General features: G+C 34.9%; 1 protein-coding gene and 2 long non-coding RNA genes across 4 annotated transcripts; 1 reads left to right on the forward strand and 2 right to left on the reverse strand.

The window, feature by feature from the left end:
- Positions 1 to 2308: 2308 nt before the first annotated feature.
- LOC100369465 (solute carrier family 52, riboflavin transporter, member 3-B-like) lies at positions 2309 to 26371 on the reverse strand. Of its 2 annotated transcripts, none has more exons than XM_002734033.4 (3): positions 26259 to 26371; positions 3299 to 4573; positions 2309 to 3037 (listed from the first exon to the last, which is right to left on the reverse strand). In XM_002734033.4, exons 2-3 carry the CDS (start codon positions 4526 to 4528, stop codon positions 2828 to 2830), a joined length of 1440 nt encoding a protein of 479 aa, XP_002734079.4. In that variant the 5' UTR covers positions 4529 to 4573; positions 26259 to 26371; the 3' UTR covers positions 2309 to 2827. The 2 variants fall into 2 exon arrangements, with proteins under 2 accessions (XP_002734079.4, XP_085347721.1); XM_085491595.1 differs by lacking the exon at positions 26259 to 26371 and adding an exon at positions 6931 to 6995.
- Positions 10033 to 11429, reverse strand: LOC146733789 (uncharacterized). The gene is made up of 2 exons (XR_014926716.1): positions 10997 to 11429; positions 10033 to 10819 (listed from the first exon to the last, which is right to left on the reverse strand). It is a non-coding gene; the product is annotated as an uncharacterized LOC146733789 (long non-coding RNA).
- Positions 21242 to 22638, forward strand: LOC146733790 (uncharacterized). Its single transcript, XR_014926717.1, has 2 exons — positions 21242 to 21674; positions 21852 to 22638. It is a non-coding gene; the product is annotated as an uncharacterized LOC146733790 (long non-coding RNA).
- Positions 26372 to 26977: the final 606 nt, after the last annotated feature.

Raw genomic sequence — 26977 nt, forward strand, 5'->3', positions numbered from 1 at the left:
AACATTTACATTAACCTTTATATTTCAGTGATTCATATGATTTCAGTGTTACTCTGTGAAACCTTTACATTAAGCTCTATATCTCAGTGATTCATATGATTTCAGTGTTACTGTGTGAAACTTTTACATTAAGCTCTATTTCTCAGTGATTCATATGATTTCAGTGTTACTGTGTGAAACCTTTACATTAAGCTCTATATTTCAGTGATTCATATGATTTCAGTGTTACTGTGTGAAACCTTTACATTAAGCTCTATATCTCAGTGATTCATATGATTTCAGTGTTACTGTGTGAAACCTTTACATTAAGCTCTATATTTCAGTGATTCATATGATTTCAGTGTTACTGTGTGAAACCTTTACATTAAGCTCTATATCTCACTGATTCATATGATTTCAGTGTTACTGTGTGAAACCTTTACATTAAGCTCTATATCTCAGAGGTTCATATGATTTCAGTGTTACTGTGTGAAACATTTACATTAAGCTCTATATCTCAGTGATTCATATGATTTCAGTGTTACAGTGTGCAACCTTTACATTAAGCTTTATATCTCTGTGATTCATATGATTTCAGTGTTACAGTGTGTAACCTTTACATTAAGCTTTATATCTCAGTGATTCATATGATTTCAGTGTTACTGTGTGAAACCTTTACATTAAGCTCTATATCTCACTGATTCATATGATTTCAGTGTTACTGTGTGAAACCTTTACATTAAGCTCTATATCTCAGAGGTTCATATGATTTCAGTGTTACTGTGTGAAACATTTACATTAAGCTCTATATCTCAGTGATTCATATGATTTCAGTGTTACAGTGTGCAACCTTTACATTAAGCTTTATATCTCTGTGATTCATATGATTTCAGTGTTACAGTGTGTAACCTTTACATTAAGCTTTATATCTCAGTGATTCATATGATTTCAGTGTTACTGTGTGAAACCTTTACATTAGCTTTATATCTCAGTGATTCATATGATTTCAGTGTTACAGTTTGAAACCTTTACATTAAGCTTGATATCTCAGTGATTCATATGATTTCAGTGTTACTGTGTGAAACCTTTACATTAAGCTTTATATCTCAGTGATTCATATGATTTCAGTGTTACAGTGTGCAACCTTTACATTAAGCTTTATATCTCACTGATTCATATGGTTTCAGTGATACTGTGTGAAACCTTTACATTAAGCTTCATATCTCATTGATTTATATGATTTCAGTGTTACTGTGTGAAACCTTTACATTAAGCTTTATATCTCAGTGATTCATATGATTTCAGTGTTACTGTGTGAAACCTTTACATTAAGCTTTATATCTCATTGATTTATATGATTTCAGTGTTACTGTGTGAAACCTTTACATTAAGCTTTATATCTCAGTGATTCATATGATTTCAGTGTTACAGTGTGCAACCTTTACATTTGGCTTTATATCTCAGTGATTCCTATGATTTTAGTGTTACTGTGTAAAACCATTACATTAAGCTTTATATCTCAGTGATTCATATGATTTCAGTGTTACAGTGTGCAACCTTTACATTAAGCTTTATATCTCACTGATTCATATGGTTTCAGTGATACTGTGTGAAACCTTTACATTAAGCTTTATATCTCATTGATTTATATGATTTCAGTGTTACTGTGTGAAACCTTTACATTAAGCTTTATATCTCAGTGATTCATATGATTTCAGTGTTACAGTGTGCAACCTTTACATTTGGCTTTATATCTCAGTGATTCCTATGATTTTAGTGTTACTGTGTAAAACCATTACATTAAGCTTTATATCTCAGTGATTCATATGATTTCAGTGTTACTGTGTGAAACGTTTACATTAAGCTCCATATCTCGGTGATTCATATGATTTCAAAGAATCGTTTAATATTGGTAGAGGTATTTACATGACACGAGTTGTTTTCGTTTATGCCAGCGAAGAATACTTAGCAGATTCATTCATCTACGTTTTTTAAAGTTATAAATATTTGTAAATCCTGTTAAGTCATTAAAACGTGTTGTTTTGTAAATGTTTCTGTCTGGGTTATTTTAATTGGCTAGTTTAATTAATCATGTTATAATTATGTTTATCATTGTTTTAATTTTATATATACGTTGCTGCGGGTAAATGTATAAATAAGTATTTTGATACCGTAACACTATTTCAAAAAGGTTACCAAGGTTACCAAACCTTGATTTAAATGTTTTATTATTTTGGCGTTGATTGTGAGTTGTCCAATACAACCACTATATTGATATATATTCTCTCTTCAGTTATTCAAACAAATTATACAACAAACATGAAAAGCGTTATGCTATGGCTGCAGGGCCCACACACGTTTATTACATGTATCCCCTACAGAAACATACAATATAAATTTCAAACAAAACATATAGGTATGTGCCCCAGGATTCTCTTGGCTTAACAAGATTTTTGAATTAGTGACACGGAGCAAATTTTAGCACTGTCCTCGCCAAAACAATATTTAATAACCCGTTGAGCGCCATTTTTTCCCGCCTAAATTGGGATAAAATTAAATAGGGTATCCCAATAATGAACAAAATTGTGTTAAAGTTTTAATTTTAGACCAAACGGGCAAAATGTGACATCACAATTTTGTTCAAAAAAATATTCGCCAAACTTTCATGGAGAGAGGAGCATCAACTATAAATACAAGTTCTTGGGAATGGTTCAAGAATTTGACTTTGCCACTCAATGGGTTAAGTTGAAAGATTGACTCGTCTGGATAGGGAAATCTTCACAGACCACTTGTGAAGGTGACTTGAATGGTGAACTAAGATGTGACTCAAATATGCAAGTACACTGTCCTAGTAGCATGTTGTGCTACATGGATCATCTTGCTGAAACAACTGTAGAACATTTACTACTGGGAATATGCTGATGGCTGCAAATAACGATCCGATCTGAGACATACTACCATACCATATGAGTCCGTTTCTACCTTCACTGCGAAACAACATTCCAATGGAGATTTTGATATAGGTGAATACAAAATAGAACACGATCCACACCATAATCTGTTGAGGAATTATATTAAAAATATTGTAATACACGTAGTGTTAATATTGGTGCACATTTAGCTATTTTTGACGTTTAAAGAGCGGCAGTCGTCGTGCCGCGTCCTGTTCGATATGGGACTCATAGCGACGTATACAACGCGTGTAAAATACATTGCTTATTTACATGAAATTCGAACACGCGCTGCGCGACGACCACCGCCCTTTAAATCAAAAATTCAATCCTGGTTGAAAGGTTGTATGAGAACATTCATTGCTTACCGAAGAGATCCCTCCAAACACACTGCCGCATAACGGAGGATAGGGACTCAGAGCTGCTACTGTAATGATATACGTAGCAGCAATCGTACCTATCATGGTGAGAACGCCAACAGATAGTTTTGTTTTTACTGGAAACCAGTGCACGCACAGACTAGCTGTCGGTACCATCATCAATCCAACGATAATCGCCAAATGATATGTCAAGTTGCCATACGGTAGTGTAGAGTAGGATTGAATTGAAGGCATCACACTGTTGAAAAGACCGGATGAATACGCTTGTATGGCCAAGAAGTAAACCCAGTCAAGTTTACCCAGTTTGAATTCGTTATTGCTCCTATTCTGTATATTCCCAATTGCCGCTGTGTCAGTTTCGCAATCATTTCTCACGAGAGACTGTCTCGTGAGTGTGGGCGATTCACCTTTCTCCGTGGAGGTGTTTTCATTTAAGTATACATATTGGTGAATGTCGACTTTTCTCGAAGTGTCTGCATTTAACTTCAGATGAAATTGTTTGAAGACTTTCAGGTGAACTAGGGCTATGTACGACACGAGGCTGATTAGTAACACCCCAAACAAAAGCAAAAAGTAAACTTCCACAGCGAATCTAGGTTCATTGTTTCTGTACTCTGTCTCGTAGTCTGTCACGTTTACGGTGAGATTATCAAAGGCTGTGACATTGACACGGGTTGAATTTATACAGCGTGGGTTGCCGCTGACACCCTGAAGTAATCCAAAAACACTGACAATAAATGGATTCATTCCCATCCCAACAAAGAAGGACGTCAATAAAGTGGGCGGGAACATTGCCATGAACGCCAGGTAAGATACGGAGGAGGTGCAATCAGTTAGTGCCAGGAAGGCTGACAACGACAGAAGGGCGGTGCTGTGTTTAACTCCATTTACGTATGACGTCACATCCCACAATGGGACTAAGAGCATGCATGCAGACAAGCCAATTGTGATGATGATGTAATTGGTTGCTATTTCGATTCGCTTCTTCTTCTTATTAAGTCTATTGATTACAGCGAACGTAAGTGGGCCAATATTAGCGAACTGGATAATCAGAACGAGATAGGAGCCCAATGCCCATCCTTCCGGGAGATGGTTCACCATCACTGGTACTTCTATCCATAACCCGTTGACAAGTAACCATGAAGCCATCCCGAAGAGAGCAATGCAAATGTGTAAACTGTATCGGGTACATTTAGATTGACTTTTACTGGCATCCATATTTGTGGGAAAATCAGGAGACGGATGACAACGTTTAAGACGTATCTATGAGAAGAAGACATCTATTGGTTAATAGAAATGTATAGTTGAATTTAATTACACAAAAATCACGTGGCGATTACGTAAATAATGCGGCAATCGCTCCACTACAGAGTCTGAACAAGTTATTCATAAAGTCGCTCATTTCTAGCCAACAAAATGCACACAAAAACGTCGGTGATAAAATGTCAGTATTCGTGCCTACTATACATTTGAACAGTTTGTATGCGAACTAGATTCAGAAATAAACTAAATTGTGTAAAAGTGACTACAAAAACAAACAAACTACCGACTGACAAGTTCACTTGATTATGGTAATATTAAAATCCACTCTTTTAGTATTAGATACAGGCGTGACGAAAAAAACTAAGTAAAGATTAGGGAACGAAACAATATACGGACTCCGTTGTTTCATTTAATCTTAATTTCATTTAGATGAATAGGTGGAGGATAATCACCCAAATTAACATCATTATTGAATAGTAAGCACCTCGCCGATATATCTAAATGTGAAATTAGATGATCTAGTCAAATAGATTGAAATATGAGGTTGTGTAGTGTCATTGAGCAATATATACACCAACAAAGCTTGAATGGTTCCACATTTAGTTGTTAAGTAAACATAAAAAAATATTGAATATAAAATAAACGCGATATATACTATATGGGGGCCGCCATCTTTATTACGGCATGAAACTAAATAAAGTAACAAATTATGAAACGCGTTTTTCAGAACATAGAACACTTTCCTGGGGTATTTGAAACCAAAAATTGTCTTTCAAAGTCAGCCGCCAATCAGCGAAGGCCTTACGGTAAGATGTACAGTAATTTCGGTTTCAAATACCCCGGGAAAGTGTTTTATGTTCTTCGTGTAATTAGGTGTTTCTATGCAAGGGATTTTTTCACACAAAAACGATTAATTCGGCCGAATCTTGTTAGCGGTTGGCTTAACAATACACCAACGGATGGTTTGGCTGTAAAAGATAGGTATTTTTTTTCCTTATTTGTAGGAATCTGAAAAAAACGCGTTTCACAACTTGTTTATTTATGTAGTTTCAAGTCGTATTCAAGATGGCGGCCCAATATAGTAAATATCGCATTCATTTTATTATCACTTGTGCGCCAACTGACTGCGAATATATATAAAGTCCGACCCCGGATAAATTGTTGAGGTCGCATAATATATTGCCGAAATGTCTTTTATGTAGAAGTTCGTTCGGAAGATTGGGAGGAACCAATGCTCGAGCCTATTTAAAAAAAATGATATCAAATTTTGTATCCTTCGGCTTTTCCTGTCGTTATTCACCCACCCATTGCCTGGATTTCCTTGAACCGATGACAGACAGGTTTTAGCATACTGACAATCAATAACAAGTGAATCATAATAATTATGACGTGTAGAAATAATTAGCATCCGTAAGGTTCTTGGAAGGTGTAAAAACGTTAAGTAAATTATCATAATTTATTCATAACTTTACGATCAGGAACATGCTATTGAAAAAGGGTAAATTATTATATTAGTATAAGTATTAATATTCAAAATTTGTACTTTTAACTTAGCATGAAGTATAGGCAGGGCGGACTGATAATCTGTGCGTTCTGGAAAAGTCCAGAACGGCTGTCCGGTCTACGGCCGTCAGTCCCCAGCACTAATTGTTCCACCCTTAGCAACATTCATAATGACTGCTCTCCGGTATTGTTGGTGGGCCTATTGGTGGGAATGCCCAGGGCCATTTTTGGTCCCTGTCCATCTCCGAGGATAGGTATATACAGGGTGGAACAGTTTATAATATTATCAGTAGTTGGTAATCCTAACATAGTAGTAATTCTGCCATTGATTCCATAACATCGTGTCTGCAGTCATGCGATGTCACCGTATTATGTCTCCAAACCACGATAGGTTTGTATTATTCTTCCCAAAATAAATGTATTATGAGAACATTTTTTCCGAATAAACTATATTTATCAAACAATTGGCAGTGTATAAATAATGGCGTTTATGTATGTACTAGTATTTCTTTCAAGCATGGCTGTCCAAGTACAATGGCGACCATTGCGAGAGAAAACGCGGCCGACAACGTAAACAACTACTCGAAACGATGAATACGATATGATAATTATAGCCAGTAACCACAGTTAAAAACAATTATTCAAAAAAACAACACGTCTCGATAAAATGGTTAGTAATATATCTTAAATCACGCGAAACTACACCCTATCAAACATTGTAACTGACTATATGCATCATGATATGGTCCCCGCACTGGTTACCTCGCACATACTTAGGAGCACGTGCCGGAGATGAAATGTACAATCGTAATACTTAGGTTCAATTGTTGGAGACGGGCGTGTTGTTCACTTACTTGATTTGAAGTGTAATCAAAGAGCGATATTTCCATTACAGGGCGTGGGTAACCCTTAGTGAGTTGAGAATATTGCGAACGTTAGGATTGCTTGTAGGCATTACAGTGACCTACCGTCACGCGAGAATGATGAGAATCTATTTTTACAACTGCCCACAGAGTGCACACACGGTCACGAATTACAAACAAACACAGCCATTCCCAGAATAGAACACAGTGGCTCATCCCATTGACTAGAACTAAATCTGATGGTACCATGATTTTGGTATACCAGGAAGTAAGTAGAGTTTGTCGGTTGTGAAATTTCTCCTTTTATCTCGTGGTTTCCGTGACAACCACACATTATTTTGCCAATTAATAATACAAGCATATTAACCCATGACATCTCAGAAACTGTAAATGTTATTTTTTTCATTTTAGCTTATGTAATGGTCACAGTTTTCTATTCTGTAGGATCTTGAGTTTTTTTAGTGACGTACTTAACTTTGTGTTGAATTGAAATCAGTTGATATGGGGGAATTGTTTACACATATTAATCTACATTGGGAATATATACATAGTCACATAACTCGTCATAAACATTGAAACACCAACTTCAGTGGGAGTTTACAATTATTGGGACAAATAGGTTGATTATGAACATTAGCAAATATCAATAACATAATATAATAATGTGACTTGATTCCCGCCACTGAAAATTATTTCATACAAAAAAACCAATATAATGCAGAATAAATAAAATGCATTACTGATATAAAATTAAAGTGTTTGGTGTGAGTCATCAACTGAGATTATGTTTATACCAAATTCGTGAAACTTACAATTCAAATGGCGAGTTTGTGTGGTAATAAAATGATATTTAAAAAAATTGACGCGCTCCACCTCCGCTACGATCTGTGCCAATATTCTCCAACCTCGGTCCAGAAAGTTCACCAGTATTTGAATTTAGTTTCACTCTTTATTTACAACCCCGTGGCCTTCCCAAACAACACAATTTATGTTCACACACATCTCGGATTTTTTAACTTTGTTATTTTGTTCGATTTCATGAAACGAGACCCTATATCGTTAAATGCCACAATTACGAGGCTAAAAATAGAACAAATGCAATCACGTACAGCACGTGAAATATCATCTTCGCCAGCCAAGGAACATTTATTCGGCGTAAGCTTCAACATTAACCCTTGGCAGATTTCACCACGATTTACTGAATGTCGCACGCCCTCAAACGATTATAAGATTTACTTGGGCTCATTTGACTTACGCAATCAGAACTCACGATAGAAACGACATATTACTTGGTAAAATCGTGGCGCTAGCTCGGTTGAATATAGAAATAAACGTGTTGCTAGATTTTTCTCTGTGAACGAGCTTACTGACCATCGAAAGATAAAACTTAGTACTGTTTCTAAGGGAAATGATTTGTTAGTTGCAACGAAGAACGGATCGGACAAGTCAACATGTTATCTGTTTCGACAGTTTTGCCAGTTTACTAAAACTCGGTTTGCACAAATATTTAAATATTCCATAGTCTTCATGCAATTGTCAACGAACATAGACCTTCTGTTCTTGACTCCCGGTGAATCAGCGCAGAGTCTATACGCTGCCATTGTTTTAATCTGTGATGAGCCCCGGATCTTCAAATTTATGATACAGCAACGCTGATTGGTAGAGCCAGCTTCTTGGCGCGCCCAATCAAATTACTCAATTTAACTGCAGTGAAATACAGCTTTTCCTAACACGATCACGCACGATTTCGTGGGTCGGTGATGAATGGCCGGCATTAGCGAAACCGTGCGATTCGAACGATGGTGAAATATACCCAAATGGGGACAACGTGTGCAGACGATAAAGACATTTTGTGTTGCTTTAATTTGCTGTGACTTTCGGTGATTTGTTGTGAATTCCAACTTTATTTCCAGTACAAAGGCCTACACAAATTATTTCCATGTCACAACAGTTAGGGTTGGACCATTTGATTTTTTTTGGGAGGGAGGTCAGCTCAGTGAAAGGCAATTTTTTTTTTTTATGTGTTTGTAAATTTTTTTTATCAGTAGGTTTGCTTGCAAATTTTTTTTTAGGAGTTCATCATATCCAACATTTTTTTTTCATTATCTTCAACGGTTGAAGAAAATACTTGCTATTTTACTGCTATTTTACGTTTTTTTGACAAGTGGCCTCAATTTCGACAAATTTGATCAAATCTCAAGACAAAACAGTCGGCCATTTTGGTCCAAATTTTGAAAAAAATATGACGTGCACGTGTAACCCAATATACATGATCATCATATAAAGTTTGATTGAAATCGCCCTATTCAGCTTCGGGAAACAGTTCCAGACACGTTACAGACTGTGAATTTAAGATATTAAACAAAATGGCCGCCATTTCGACAAATTTGATCAAATCTCAAAACAAAACATGGTGTTGTATTGTCTTGAAGTATAGTACCTATGTACAAACTTTCAAGTGAATCAGGCGATATCTTTCAGAGGAATTAGCAGTAGTTAAGGTCGTATTATAGGTACGACCATGAGGGCGCTGTTCATACTCGGATGCGATGACGTCATACGGGGAAGGATGACGTCACAATGGGAGGCCGTGCATAGCTTAGCATAAATAATGACGTCACAATGGGAATTCGTGCATAAATTAGCATAAATGAGCGTCCATGGCCGTAAAGGGGATAATTTGAATGAGGATGACGTCACAATGGGATATTTTAATACATTTGCATAAATTACCATCAATTTTTTTTAATTATTTTTTTTAATTATTTTTAATTATTTTTTAATTATTTTTTAATTGGACAGGCGTGGACGAAAGATTTTTCATGAGGATGACGTCACAATGGGATATTGTGAATACATTTGCATACATAAAATTGATGTGAATACGAGGTCGTGTCGAGGTCATCGTGAATACATTTGCATAAATTACCATCATTTTTTTAATTATTTTTTTTTTAATTATTTTTAATTATTTTTAATTATTTTTAATTATTTTTAATTATTTTTAATTGGACAGGCGTGGACGAAAGATTTTTCAGAATGTGTCACAGAGGGCGCTCTCTCTCACACACACACACTAATAAATACACGGCATTTTTGAAAACTAACGGAGTTTAGGGCTAATCTGCACTGGCTCGGAAGGTTGTAAATGATTAGCTAGTTTGAATTTCTAATTTGCATAACATTACTGAGAATGAACGTGCATTCAACGCCACAAGTCTTTTGTTTTTTTAGCCAATCAGAATTCATCTTCCGAGCCAGTGCAGATCAGCAGGGAGTTTATTGCACAAAAAAAGTAAACAAGAATGAAATATTGACATGGAGTATACATTCATGGCGTGGTTGAGTATTTTTTTTAACGCCACGAAACAAACATACGATGTGAGTAAGGAAAATAGTTGCGTAGCGTATAAATGTTTAGCATGATTAAATATTTCTTAACACCTCGAAAAATACGTACATACATGTAAATGTGCGGCGTGGTTAAATTCATTTTTCACGTCACGAGAAATACGAGTACATAAACGATTCGATTAAATACACGGAAGAGTGAAAAGTCAATAATTATACAGTAAACAGTGAACAATAAAAATAATTCATTCTACATATACATATGTTGTTCATCGTTTATATTTTCTTACCTCATATTTGCTTTGTTTTGTTTGAGTAAATTATTTTTAACGACACGAAAAAATACGAGTACATAAACGATTCGATTAAAAACACAGAAAACGGAAACGTCAATAATAGTAAACAGTGAACAATAAATAATAATTCATTCTATATATACATGTTCATTTTTACATTTCTTACATCCTTTCAATGAGTCAAGCAGTCTGTACATTTTTTTTATTCCATCGCTCCAATCAGAATCGCTCATCTGTCGTAGAAGAAAAAAGAGAGAGAGAGAATAATATTAAAAACCAATAGTCACTCCGTAAAACTGCGGTAATAAACCCCGCTAAAATGCAAAGTATGCAAAATCGGTTGGTCGACGTACAGTTTGTTTTTTCAAAAATGGTGGACTACGGTACGATGAGTTAAAATATATAATTACCTGATCGTTTCACAGAATAACTTTTGACATACATAATCATCACACGGAATGAGTTTACGGTGTAACGTAGCGATTTTCGTTTTTCCCTTGGCGAAGAAGATATGTCCTCGCCTTCTTGCCGAAGATTCAAAGGCGGTAAACCAAGTTTGACCTTCTGTGAAAGGTCATCTCATGGATATCTACACAACGAGTCATACACGACGTATTGGCTACACATTGCTTGAAATCAAAGTATTTGATGATTGTAGATCCACGTACGAGAAATCTCTTAAATTCTGTGACATGACTACCGTACGAGTCAAAATAGTCTTCGTGGTAAGGTATTTCAGACAGAAAGTGGCCCAATGCGTTCCACCCGCGAATATCAACGGTGTTTGATACGAGCGATGTGTATTATTCCGAAGCACTGTCCGTGAATGCCAGTTTGAACTCAATCACAAGATTAAGTGTGAGTGCATAGGATTATTTATAAATCGTTCGTCATAAATGTTCCTAATGTGAAATAGACCTCCCACGTAGATGATAAACAACAGATGTTGGTGTATTTGTATATTTATGTTATCTAAAACATGAACACTCGCAAACAGCCTGAGGGATAGGGTTTCAAGTTGAAAGCATTACCCCTATACCTGCGTGTATGGGATAATGATAACAGGACTGGAAACACGGGGTCAACTTGATTCGGTCAACGTGAATCAGTATGGTTCTTGTCCATCACCAATTCACTTTTCTGAAAAGGCACACCCCCACAGAGTGTAATGGCATTCCACAGCTACCATCCAAGTGCTACAATTGATTTACTCATTACAGTAGCGTTAATTTGGATTAGCGCTTCCTTCTCATCAATTTTCTCATCACAGTACCGTCTTGCGTAGTTATATAGTGTCTTCACATACGCGCTAAAGATTCCTGACCTGACACCATTCAGTTACTCTGATCGTTTTTGTATCATTTTTGAAGGTTTATTTTACAACGACTGGAAAACCGACTGAAAATCAAGACTATTCAGTTCATTCTCTTCACTAATGAAATGGCAGTACTCAGCAAACTATCATTCGTCGTTTTTTTAAACATGATTTCGAATATCCACGATTTCGAAATTCTAGAAGAGGCAAGAACGAACGTTACATTTGAATGGTCAAATGACAAGGGGCTGACCCCGCTTGAATGCGCAACAGAATGTATTAAATACAACCATATTCAATATTTCGCTTTTTTAGTGTTGACCCATTTAAACGACAGAACCAGTCTCGAAACACTGAAAGCCATAGCGGATGCTTCAAAAAACGAATTTCTCTTCCAATGGCTCGAAACCAAATTAAATGAAGCACTATGATTCTTCACAAATTACGATGACATCCTTCACAGCCTGGCAAAAGAAATCACTCAACTAACCTCACCACCAGATTCGAATTTCCACGATCAACGATCAACGATGAAAAAAATTAACCATTGAGGTAACAGGCTTCGCTACAGAGAAACAATGGAAGTTACTAGCTCGCCAAATTGAATACTTTGAAACGGGACATCTAGCCGATCATCATCGAGACATCGACTCAGAGACTGTACGCCTCAGCAAAACAACCGATTGATGAATTCGTGGACTCAAATTCTAACAAGAACAATCCTGACATAATACTTAAACTACGCTCCTTGCAAGAACATGTGGACATGAACACGACATTTCTACCCACAAGATGAAGGACATAATTTTAGTATATCTGTTAATTACTTTACGATTGGAAACTGTCGATAGAACACATTTTTATGAATGAATTGGTTTTCCAATTTGAAAATCATTGAGTAGGTATTCATGCATTAATTAATTAATAATGATCAGTCCATTGAATTTGTGTTTCACCCAAAAAAAAATCAGAACAGCATTACTAGACATCTCCATATTATCCAAATTTCGAAATTATACATATTTTAATATTAAATTTACTATTTTTTTTACCATCAAACTACTGAATCACTGTACATATAATATACTATACGTATACCATTGACAAATTCAGACTCCGCTTATAAATTATACTCGATTATGTTTTTACCAATCATTACCCCGCCCATCATTCATGATTCGATTGACCACGTTCTGAATAATTCGTACACACAGATAAACGGATTTTTGCGATATACATGTACTTCTTGTTTTCACTCCAAAACTTACTGCTTATTTGATCCCTCAATCAAAAGCTGTTTTACTTGGGATTGACCAAGAGTGTATTTCCACGTTAAACTGATGTGACGACATGTCGGTCATCAACGATTTCATAAAGGGTGACTGTCGAAAAGTGGGACACCAATAATTTAAAATAATTAGTTATACTGGAGAGAATGGATGACATTGTTTAATATTATAGAGATGTTGCGTAGTTCGTTCTTTGACGGTAAGCACGTACGCATACCATACACGTTGTATGCTAATTCATGTTAAATAAAATGCGCTAAGTTTTGATTATTCCCAAGATGTACAGAGAGCACTCGCTTATCCATTAGACAGATTCCACTATACAATTACATGTATAATATCCTGACCGCATTGTTTACACTCTCGTAAATCGACTGTTTGACGTGACTGGGGCACCGGTGGACGAGGAATGCGTGCGTGCACATTACATTTCGTCAACACTTTCATTCATAATAGTATCACTTGCAATATGGCGTAATATCAATCGACGATCCTCAAAATACTGTATGTATGTATGCACGTTGTAGTTCGAATGATTAGATATTTCTTTTATTTTGCCATTTTTGTCGATTCTTTCATTATGAACAGTGTTGACTTGCTCTCGAAATAAATACTTTTACACCGATGTTACCGTTTGTAATGTTTATAAGTGTATACGTGAAAGATATTCGCCTTTGAAATAATAATTGAAGACACAACTATATAGTCTTCAAATCAGCTGGGTGTTATTATTGAAGTAACGCACGACGCGTGATATTGTTGTAATGGGGTCTGATCGCGTTCCATAACTCCTGAATAATGCCATGAATCAAATTGTCCTAACAACATGGTAAACACGGGTCAGCAATAAGTAGCTATTTTATCGGTGAGGAAAGATCTGCTTCTTGATTGCGATTATGATTATGTCTAATATAATGTATAATAATCTATTACTCTACGTACACAACTTGAAGTGGGCTTTTCAATTCAACTCACTGCGGCCGTACACAACATGGCTAGTTCCCCCTTCGAAAGAGTGCGTGCGTGTGTTGCAACGCTATCTGTGACCACTGAGCTTTTCAAATATTTACAAAGCACGATGTGATAACTGAGGTGGTAAACTGACCATGATGTCAATATCCAACCATCTAATTTGCACAATAACAATTAAAATTGAAACCGTATTCATGCGTGGGATCTTGGTTGGAAATACAACGAAGTAACAAAAAACCAACAAAGTGTAACAATAATAAAATCACAAACAAGTGAATGTAAAGCAAAAAAAAAAAAAAAAAAAAATATTTGGTGTTTGGTTTAGGCATTTGGCATTTTAGGATTTTTTTTTCTTATCGTGCCCTGAATCAGATGTGGACGAATGTTCCTAGCTCAATGATTGTTTTGTCATTTTAACTTTTTAGTATACCTGTTAGGTGTTCATCATCTGTTCTAAAGTTGATTTTATTGTATTTAATATTTTAATCATGATTTTTTTTGTTTCTTATTGTATAGATTACAAATGAGAAGATATTTTTTTTCGTTCTCAATTTTCTAGTTGTCACAAACTGAGCAAATTCAGTCTTCAGCTATAAGATTATATACAATAAAGTAACAAAAATAAGCAATGTGTAACAATAATAAAATCACAAACATTTGAATGTAAAGAAAAACAAAATTATTTTGTGGTTGGTTTAGGCATCTGGTATTTTAGTTTTTTTCTTGTCGTAACCTGAAACAGATGTAGACGAATTTTCCTAGCTCAATGATTATTTTGTCATTTTAACTTCTTAGTATATCTGTTAGGTGTTCATCGTCCGTCCTAAAGTTGATTTTATTGTATTTAATATTTTAATCATGATTATTTCGTTCCTCCAAGTATAGATTACAATTGAGAAGTTGTTTTTCGTTCTCAATTTTCTAGTTGTCACAAACTGGGCAAATTTAGTCTTCAGCTATAAAGTTATTATATCTACCCCTTTCCATTTGAAGGGTATGAGCCTTTATTCCGAGTTTCGCCTTAGCGCAGCACTATGTTTTAGATTTTTTATTGTGGTGAGATATTTTTTATATGCAAATTCTGTTTTAATTTTCTGTAGGTTCGTAACTTGTTTTTATGATGTGTACTTTTATTTGCATCATGTAATGTTTCTGTGCTATGAATTTCTAAAGGATTGTTCGAATTACCTGTCAATGTTTCAATGATTTTCTTTTTTGTCATCCTGAGATTTATGTGTATTCCAAAATATTTTTTTTCCATAGTCAAATTGTCTAAAATCTGATTCATGTCTTTTACAAGGATATTTTCTCAACTCTAGCAGGCTTGCCAAATTTCTTGGTTTGCTATTTACTTTGATTCATGTCTTTTACCCAGTTGTCTTTTCCCTTTTCGTCAATATGTATTCCAAGTTTGTGAGCTTCATGAACTAGCGAGTTTGAGTTAGAATTATTTATTTTGATCCAATATTTCAATCTAGTTGCTACGGGGGAGGATATTTTCCCAACTCTAGCAGGCTAGCGAAATTTCTTGCTTTGCTATTTAATTTTAGAAGGTATTTGCAGTAATATATTTTCATTTTTTTTTTCCATTGGTCTTTTGATTGGAAAAACAAAACAAAAACAAAATGTATACTTTCTATATACTCAATTTCAATTACTCAGTTTTTAATCTATTCTTTTTGATTATTTACTCATTAGTAGATTTCCCCTTCTTTGTGTAATAAACTCCGTTAGTTTTCAAAATGACGTGTATTTATTAGAGTGTGCGTGTGTGTGTGTGTGTGAGCGCCATCTACGATACATTCTGAAAATCTTTCGTCCACGCCTGTCCAATTAAAAAATAAATAAAACATCCAATTCAAAAATAATAAAAAAAAATTAAATTGATGGTAATTTATGCAAATGTATTCACGATGACCTCGACACGACCTCGTATTCACATCAATTTTATGTATGCAAATGTATTCACAATATCCCATTGTGACGTCATCCTCATTCAAATGAACCCTTTACATCCATTTATGCTAATTTATGCACGAAATCCTATTTTGACGTCATCATTTATGCTAATCTATGCTTACATCTATTTATGCTAATTTATGCACGAAATCCTATTGTGACGTCATCAGTTATGCTAATCTATGCTTCCAAGTATGACGTCATCGCATCCCAATATGAACAGCGCCCTCATGGTCGTACCGAGGTGGAAGCATAGATTAGCATAAATGATGACGTCACAATAGGATTTCGTGCATAAATTAGCATAAATAGATGTAAGCATAGATTAGCATAAATGATGACGTCAAAATAGGATTTCGTGCATAAATTAGCATAAATGGATGTAAAGGGTTCATTTGAATGAGGATGACGTCACAATGGGATATTGTGAATACATTTGCATACATAAAATTGATGTGAATACGAGGTCGTGTCGAGGTCATCGTGAATACATTTGCATAAATTACCATCAATTTAATTTTTTTTTATTATTTTTGAATTGGATGTTTTATTTATTTTTTAATTGGACAGGCGTGGACGAAAGATTTTCAGAATGTATCGTAGATGGCGCTCACACACACACACACGCACACTCTAATAAATACACGTCATTTTGAAAACTAACGGAGTTTATTACACAAAGAAGGGGAAATCTACTAATGAGTAAATAATCAAAAAGAATAGATTAAAAACTGAGTAATTGAAATTGAGTATATAGAAAGTATACATTTTGTTTTTGTTTTGTTTTTCCAATCAAAAGACCAATGGAAAAAAAAAATGAAAATATATTACTGCAAATACCTTCTAAAATTAAATAGCAAAGCAAGAAATTTCGCTAGCCTGCTAGAGTTGGGAAAATATCCTCCCCCGTAGCAACTAGATTGAAATATTGGATCAAAATAAATAATTCTAACTCAAACTCGCTAGTTCATGAAGCTCACAAACTTGGAATACATATTGACGAAAAGGGAAAAGACAACTGGGTAAAAGACATGAATCAAAGTAAATAGCAAACCAAGAAATTTGGCAAGCCTGCTAGAGTTGAGAAAATATCCTTGTAAAAGACATGAATCAGATTTTAGACAATTTGACTATGGAAAAAAAATATTTTGGAATACACATACATCTCAGGATGACAAAAAAGAAAATCATTGAAACATTGACAGGTAATTCGAACAATCCTTTAGAAATTCATAGCACAGAAACATTACATGATGCAAATAAAAGTACACATCATAAAAACAAGTTACGAACCTACAGAAAATTAAAACAGAATTTGCATATAAAAAATATCTCACCACAATAAAAAATCTAAAACATAGTGCTGCGCTAAGGCGAAACTCGGAATAAAGGCTCATACCCTTCAAATGGAAAGGGGTAGATATAATAACTTTATAGCTGAAGACTAAATTTGCCCAGTTTGTGACAACTAGAAAATTGAGAACGAAAAACAACTTCTCAATTGTAATCTATACTTGGAGGAACGAAATAATCATGATTAAAATATTAAATACAATAAAATCAACTTTAGGACGGACGATGAACACCTAACAGATATACTAAGAAGTTAAAATGACAAAATAATCATTGAGCTAGGAAAATTCGTCTACATCTGTTTCAGGTTACGACAAGAAAAAAACTAAAATACCAGATGCCTAAACCAACCACAAAATAATTTTGTTTTTCTTTACATTCAAATGTTTGTGATTTTATTATTGTTACACATTGCTTATTTTTGTTACTTTATTGTATATAATCTTATAGCTGAAGACTGAATTTGCTCAGTTTGTGACAACTAGAAAATTGAGAACGAAAAAAAATATCTTCTCATTTGTAATCTATACAATAAGAAACAAAAAAAATCATGATTAAAATATTAAATACAATAAAATCAACTTTAGAACAGATGATGAACACCTAACAGGTATACTAAAAAGTTAAAATGACAAAACAATCATTGAGCTAGGAACATTCGTCCACATCTGATTCAGGGCACGATAAGAAAAAAAAATCCTAAAATGCCAAATGCCTAAACCAAACACCAAATATTTTTTTTTTTTTTTTTTTTTTGCTTTACATTCACTTGTTTGTGATTTTATTATTGTTACACTTTGTTGGTTTTTTGTTACTTCGTTGTATTTCCAACCAAGATCCCACGCATGAATACGGTTTCAATTTTAATTGTTATTGTGCAAATTAGATGGTTGGATATTGACATCATGGTCAGTTTACCACCTCAGTTATCACATCGTGCTTTGTAAATATTTGAAAAGCTCAGTGGTCACAGATAGCGTTGCAACACACGCACGCACTCTTTCGAAGGGGGAACTAGCCATGTTGTGTACGGCCGCAGTGAGTTGAATTGAAAAGCCCACTTCAAGTTGTGTACGTAGAGTAATAGATTATTATACATTATATTAGACATAATCATAATCGCAATCAAGAAGCAGATCTTTCCTCACCGATAAAATAGCTACTTATTGCTGACCCGTGTTTACCATGTTGTTAGGACAATTTGATTCATGGCATTATTCAGGAGTTATGGAACGCGATCAGACCCCATTACAACAATATCACGCGTCGTGCGTTACTTCAATAATAACACCCAGCTGATTTGAAGACTATATAGTTGTGTCTTCAATTATTATTTCAAAGGCGAATATCTTTCACGTATACACTTATAAACATTACAAACGGTAACATCGGTGTAAAAGTATTTATTTCGAGAGCAAGTCAACACTGTTCATAATGAAAGAATCGACAAAAATGGCAAAATAAAAGAAATATCTAATCATTCGAACTACAACGTGCATACATACATACAGTATTTTGAGGATCGTCGATTGATATTACGCCATATTGCAAGTGATACTATTATGAATGAAAGTGTTGACGAAATGTAATGTGCACGCACGCATTCCTCGTCCACCGGTGCCCCAGTCACGTCAAACAGTCGATTTACGAGAGTGTAAACAATGCGGTCAGGATATTATACATGTAATTGTATAGTGGAATCTGTCTAATGGATAAGCGAGTGCTCTCTGTACATCTTGGGAATAATCAAAACTTAGCGCATTTTATTTAACATGAATTAGCATACAACGTGTATGGTATGCGTACGTGCTTACCGTCAAAGAACGAACTACGCAACATCTCTATAATATTAAACAATGTCATCCATTCTCTCCAGTATAACTAATTATTTTAAATTATTGGTGTCCCACTTTTCGACAGTCACCCTTTATGAAATCGTTGATGACCGACATGTCGTCACATCAGTTTAACGTGGAAATACACTCTTGGTCAATCCCAAGTAAAACAGCTTTTGATTGAGGGATCAAATAAGCAGTAAGTTTTGGAGTGAAAACAAGAAGTACATGTATATCGCAAAAATCCGTTTATCTGTGTGTACGAATTATTCAGAACGTGGTCAATCGAATCATGAATGATGGGCGGGGTAATGATTGGTAAAAACATAATCGAGTATAATTTATAAGCGGAGTCTGAATTTGTCAATGGTATACGTATAGTATATTATATGTACAGTGATTCAGTAGTTTGATGGTAAAAAAAATAGTAAATTTAATATTAAAATATGTATAATTTCGAAATTTGGATAATATGGAGATGTCTAGTAATGCTGTTCTGATTTTTTTTTGGGTGAAACACAAATTCAATGGACTGATCATTATTAATTAATTAATGCATGAATACCTACTCAATGATTTTCAAATCGGAAAACCAATTCATTCATAAAAATGTGTTCTATCGACAGTTTCCAATCGTAAAGTAATTAACAGATATACTAAAATTATGTCCTTCATCTTGTGGGTAGAAATGTCGTGTTCATGTCCACATGTTCTTGCAAGGAGCGTAGTTTAAGTATTATGTCAGGATTGTTCTTGTTAGAATTTGAGTCCACGAATTCATCAATCGGTTGTTTTGCTGAGGCGTACAGTCTCTGAGTCGATGTCTCGATGATGATCGGCTAGATGTCCCGTTTCAAAGTATTCAATTTGGCGAGCTAGTAACTTCCATTGTTTCTCTGTAGCGAAGCCTGTTACCTCAATGGTTAATTTTTTTCATCGTTGATCGTGGAAATTCGAATCTGGTGGTGAGGTTAGTTGAGTGATTTCTTTTGCCAGGCTGTGAAGGATGTCATCGTAATTTGTGAAGAATCATAGTGCTTCAATAGATCGTTTTACGACTGGAAACTCTTCTCTTCATCAGCAAACTATCATTCGTCGTTTTTTTTTAATTTCGAGACTGGTTCTGTCGTTTAAATGGGTCAACACTAAAAAAGCGAAATATTGAATATGGTTGTATTTAATACATTCTGTTGCGCATTCAAGCGGGGTCAGCCCCTTGTCATTTGACCATTCAAATGTAACGTTCGTTCTTGCCTCTTCTAGAATTTCGAAATCGTGGATATTCGAAATCATGTTTAAAAAAACGACGAATGATAGTTTGCTGAGTACTGCCATTTCATTAGTGAAGAGAATGAACTGAATAGTCTTGATTTTCAGTCGGTTTTCCAGTCGTTGTAAAATAAACCTTCAAAAATGATACAAAAACGATCAGAGTAACTGAATGGTGTCAGGTCAGGAATCTTTAGCGCGTATGTGAAGACACTATATAACTACGCAAGACGGTACTGTGATGAGAAAATTGATGAGAAGGAAGCGCTAATCCAAATTAACGCTACTGTAATGAGTAAATCAATTGTAGCACTTGGATGGTAGCTGTGGAATGCCATTACACTCTGTGGGGGTGTGCCTTTTCAGAAAAGTGAATTGGTGATGGACAAGAACCATACTGATTCACGTTGACCGAATCAAGTTGACCCCGTGTTTCCAGTCCTGTTATCATTATCCCATACACGCAGGTATAGGGGTAATGCTTTCAACTTGAAACCCTATCCCTCAGGCTGTTTGCGAGTGTTCATGTTTTAGATAACATAAATATACAAATACACCAACATCTGTTGTTTATCATCTACGTGGGAGGTCTATTTCACATTAGGAACATTTATGACGAACGATTTATAAATAATCCTATGCACTCACACTTAATCTTGTGATTGAGTTCAAACTGGCATTCACGGACAGTGCTTCGGAATAATACACATCGCTCGTATCAAACACCGTTGATATTCGCGGGTGGAACGCATTGGGCCACTTTCTGTCTGAAATACCTTACCACGAAGACTATTTTGACTCGTACGGTAGTCATGTCACAGAATTTAAGAGATTTCTCGTACGTGGATCTACAATCATCAAATACTTTGATTTCAAGCAATGTGTAGCCAATACGTCGTGTATGACTCGTTGTGTAGATATCCATGAGATGACCTTTCACAGAAGGTCAAACTTGGTTTACCGCCTTTGAATCTTCGGCAAGAAGGCGAGGACATATCTTCTTCGCCAAGGGAAAAACGAAAATCGCTACGTTACACCGTAAACTCATTCCGTGTGATGATTATGTATGTCAAAAGTTATTCTGTGAAACGATCAGGTAATTATATATTTTAACTCATCGTACCGTAGTCCACCATTTTTGAAAAAACAAACTGTACGTCGACCAACCGATTTTGCATACTTTGCATTTTAGCGGGGTTTATTACCGCAGTTTTACGGAGTGACTATTGGTTTTTAATATTATTCTCTCTCTCTCTTTTTTCTTCTACGACAGATGAGCGATTCTGATTGGAGCGATGGAATAAAAAAAATGTACAGACTGCTTGACTCATTGAAAGGATGTAAGAAATGTAAAAATGAACATGTATATATAGAATGAATTATTATTTATTGTTCACTGTTTACTATTATTGACGTTTCCGTTTTCTGTGTTTTTAATCGAATCGTTTATGTACTCGTATTTTTTCGTGTCGTTAAAAATAATTTACTCAAACAAAACAAAGCAAATATGAGGTAAGAAAATATAAACGATGAACAACATATGTATATGTAGAATGAATTATTTTTATTGTTCACTGTTTACTGTATAATTATTGACTTTTCACTCTTCCGTGTATTTAATCGAATCGTTTATGTACTCGTATTTCTCGTGACGTGAAAAATGAATTTAACCACGCCGCACATTTACATGTATGTACGTATTTTTCGAGGTGTTAAGAAATATTTAATCATGCTAAACATTTATACGCTACGCAACTATTTTCCTTACTCACATCGTATGTTTGTTTCGTGGCGTTAAAAAAAATACTCAACCACGCCATGAATGTATACTCCATGTCAATATTTCATTCTTGTTTACTTTTTTTGTGCAATAAACTCCCTGCTGATCTGCACTGGCTCGGAAGATGAATTCTGATTGGCTAAAAAAACAAAAGACTTGTGGCGTTGAATGCACGTTCATTCTCAGTAATGTTATGCAAATTAGAAATTCAAACTAGCTAATCATTTACAACCTTCCGAGCCAGTGCAGATTAGCCCTAAACTCCGTTAGTTTTCAAAAATGCCGTGTATTTATTAGTGTGTGTGTGTGAGAGAGAGCGCCCTCTGTGACACATTCTGAAAAATCTTTCGTCCACGCCTGTCCAATTAAAAATAATTAAAAATAATTAAAAATAATTAAAAATAATTAAAAAAAAAATAATTAAAAAAATGATGGTAATTTATGCAAATGTATTCACGATGACCTCGACACGACCTCGTATTCACATCAATTTTATGTATGCAAATGTATTCACAATATCCCATTGTGACGTCATCCTCATGAAAAATCTTTCGTCCACGCCTGTCCAATTAAAAAATAATTAAAAAATAATTAAAAATAATTAAAAAAAATAATTAAAAAAAATTGATGGTAATTTATGCAAATGTATTAAAATATCCCATTGTGACGTCATCCTCATTCAAATTATCCCCTTTACGGCCATGGACGCTCATTTATGCTAATTTATGCACGAATTCCCATTGTGACGTCATTATTTATGCTAAGCTATGCACGGCCTCCCATTGTGACGTCATCCTTCCCCGTATGACGTCATCGCATCCGAGTATGAACAGCGCCCTCATGGTCGTACCTATAATACGACCTTAACTACTATCAGCACAAAAATTTAAAAAAAATGAAATGGCTGTGAGTCGGCCATTTTGGACCGAATCTTGAAAAAAAGTGACGTGCACCAATAACCCAATATGCATGATCACCATACAAAGTTTGATTGAAATCCCCTGTTCACGTTTAAATATCGGAATTTAGCAAATTTGAGGGACAAAATGGCTGCCATTCAGCCATATTTGATTGAATCGTAACGAAAATTGGCATATGTAGGTCATTATAGATTGTCTGTATACCAAGTTTGAACGAGATCGGTCAAAGGCTGTCCGATAAATGGATCCAGAAGGACGGACGGAACCGTTTTCGGACTTCGTCCGAACTGGGACTAAAAAGGTTCGTCGGTAGTCCGAAAACAAAAAGAAAAATAAGAAGAGAAAGTGTGCATCGTCCCCACATCATGTTACAAAGCAACAAAAGATCACTGACATTGTAACAAAAAGGGCTAAAATGCAGGTGACTGCTACATGTACTAAAGTGGCTTATGACAGTGGAATGGTTGGTGAAAATAAGGTGGGTGGTGAGAGTCGGATTGTAGGTCAGAACGAGATTGCTCTGTAAGAGTGTGATGTAAAACATTTGCTGACAAAAAAATTTCTCATTTATTTTAATATTTATTTTATTACATTTTATTTATTTTTGACTCCTGTGTGCGAAGCACACAATGGGAGTATTTGCAGTTACCCTGTCTGTATGTGTGATCTGATATCCCAAGAACAGTATGTTGGTTTTTAATGAAACTTGGTGAATAGATGCTCTTGGCTAATACGCAGATTTGATTAGGTTTTCATTAGTCAATTTTCGCTTTTCCACTGATATCTCAGGTACTAATCATCACATTTCAATGAAACTTGCATAGATACAGAGGACGATGCACAGACAAATATGAGATATACTAATTACCTAATTTGCGTAATTACTCAATTTTTAGCTTTGGATATTTCAAGTACTATGACTTCATTTCTTTTCAATGAATCTTGGTACATAGATGTTCTAGGACAATATACAGACCTGATTAGTTTTGGGTTAAGATCATATTAATTACTTAATTTGCATAATAAATCATAATTTTTGATTATAATCACATTTCAATGAAACTTTGTACATAGATGGTCTGTGACAGTACTTATCTTAATTTAATGAATCTTGGTACATATGTACTCTAACACAATGTGATGATTAAGTTAGTTTTAGGTTTATATACATCTATAATAATTATATAATATCTATAATAATATAAATCTATAATAATTTACTTTTCAGCTTTCAATTAATTTAGTTATGATTAAACATCACATTATAATAAAACTTTGTACATGTGCACCCTGGAACAATATACAGACCTAAATCTATACATAATAATTTCTCAATTTGTATAATAATTCATTTGGTTCATTGAGGTAATCCACAGACATGATTAGTTTAATACATACTGATTATCTATGATTAGCCCATTTCTGATATTAAACAAAAATCAGATTTAAATTGAATTCATCGCAGAGGTGCTCTGGAACTAATTAGAATAAAAACCATGGATGAAAAATCAAATGTATTTTCTGTATGTATTATAAATTGTGATAATGTGAATCACATTTTTTCATGTTATGCACCTCAAATAGCAGACAAAAATTAGCTGCCAAGCTTCTTGTTTGAAAAGCAAATCTTAAATTTTGAATTAATTTTAATGTGTCTCCAATACTCTCAGAACTCAAGAGTTCTTTCTAAACTTCCTTTGATATTTATTTTATTTGTACTTGTTTAATACGACATGGTTCCATACAATCATGAATGTATCTTGTCTATTATTGTGGTCACATAACATACTGCGGAATGCTTTATTTGCACTGGCATTTTATATTCCCTGTTTTACTTGTAGTCAATTTCCTGCAAAATAAATTCCAGTGAAAATGCAGCTTTCTCTATACGTTGCATTGAGTCTTAATACAACATAGTGAAAATTAGATCCACACAATGCCAGAAAGCTGTTTTCAGCGAAAATAAATTCCTGAGTAAATAAAGTATTTTACAGTAGTCAGCAATATTGCAAGCAACTTTTCTAACAATGTTTCTGTTTTAGTCTGTAAATGTATTTAAACTAAAACAGCTAAATTGTCAGAGATGTTGCATGCAATACCGCATTTGCTCTATTAGTAGCGCATGCTCTTGTGTAAATAACAGAGGTGTTTCTATGGTCAAAATACATCATATTTTAATAAATCAGTATACAATCAATGCAATTGTTGCCGTACATGTGCTTCTATTGGAGATGCTCTTCTAATAGAGCATGTATTGTATACAATCTAAATGCAACCAGAGTGAAATTGTTTTTGAAATTAATATTGAAATGCAGATATTAATTTTCCCTCTGCTATTAATTAATCCACAACCAGAATTATTGACATCCATTTATATATGACCTAGTTTCTTCTTGTACTATGTGCCCCCTTATCTTGGCAGGAAGAATTGCCATATTTTTATGACGCAGTAATTCAAGTGAATCTACCGTGTTCAGAGATGACACGACAACAGCTGATGAAAACATTTTTTTCCCGAAGTCATATAGTGAAAAATATTTTTTTTTTTTTACACTGGTGAAGCAGCAATTTTTTTTGAAGAACCCTTCACTTTGCAATTTTTTTTTTTTCGTTTCTGACCTCCCCCCCTCAAAAACCAAATGGTCCAACCCTTATTAGTCTGTCTGTGTTCACTCATTTGCTTGCCCGACTCGGACGAGTCATGAATAATTAATCACAAACTCTATTGCATCGGTACGTGGTGGCCCGGCAGAGGCAACCGCACAACATGTTGCATGGCGGGAGAGGGGAGATTTGCTCAATTTTTAAATATAGACCCTCTGAAATGCTATTTTACTGCTGAATCGGCAGCCGATCACGAAGCTGATCACGCAGGTCGAACATGCAATCTCCCTTCTGGTGATGTGCAGACATGCTAATATTTGCGCCATGTAACACTTCTGACAGGGGTCGAAAAGTGTTCTACTCCGTCGGTACCTACCTGTAGTCTAGCTTTCTATAATTCTCTCCAGATATCGTCAGGTATTCTACTCAAATGACTCTGTGTCTACGCTAATAAAAATACATTCTACCGTACAGTGCGTTATACTTTCTACTCCAATCAACATATTTTTATTTTTTCCCGTCATTCAAATCGTTTAATCTGATATACAGAGAGTACATAACCCGCATTTATATTTGCAGCCGAATTTGCATATCCCACTGGTCTGTTCTAATCTGGAAATACGAATTATCACATTACCAAAAAAAAATTATACAAAATTGCATTTTGTCATTATGACATTTTTGTATTTCGACATCATTCGGTTATATTGTGTCGCCATTATCATGTTGTTATCCAGTTTTTTGCATTTTGGTTTCCATATTCTATATTGTCATTATTCGGATTTTATGTTTTTATTGCGTTATAATCGATTGTCTGGACATTTGGTTATTTCAACATTTCATTGTTTCAATGTGTGGTTGTCTTAACATTTGGTTGTCTCGATCGACATTAGCTCAGCTCACTATTAGCTGAACTGTAGATTTACCCAGAAGCCATTTCAGACTATTGACCCTCCATGCGTTGTCAAACAACTCCGACAGCGGGCTTGTAGGCGCAGTTATGTCGAGATGCGAGAACCAATGCGACGATAACAACGCGCGCGCAAAGGCCCATGGGTAGACCATAACCATATACATATACAATCATATACTTTA

Source organism: Saccoglossus kowalevskii, chromosome 16, assembly GCF_978046115.1.
Source record: "Saccoglossus kowalevskii chromosome 16, keSacKowa6.1, whole genome shotgun sequence".
NCBI classification, from domain to species: domain Eukaryota; kingdom Metazoa; phylum Hemichordata; class Enteropneusta; family Harrimaniidae; genus Saccoglossus; species Saccoglossus kowalevskii.

What these genes read in the sequence shown, in the direction of transcription:
- LOC100369465 (XM_085491595.1), bottom strand. Translation starts at nt 6,966, where the DNA reads ATGGAAATATCGCTCTTTGATTACACTTCAAATCAA. An exon ending in TTGATTACACTTCAAATCAA is followed by an intron (nt 4,574 to 6,930) that starts GTAAGTGAACAA and finishes TTCTTCTCATAG; the next exon opens with ATACGTCTTAAACGTTGTCA. An exon ending in TGTTTGGAGGGATCTCTTCG is followed by an intron (nt 3,038 to 3,298) that starts GTAAGCAATGAA and finishes ATTCCTCAACAG; the next exon opens with ATTATGGTGTGGATCGTGTT.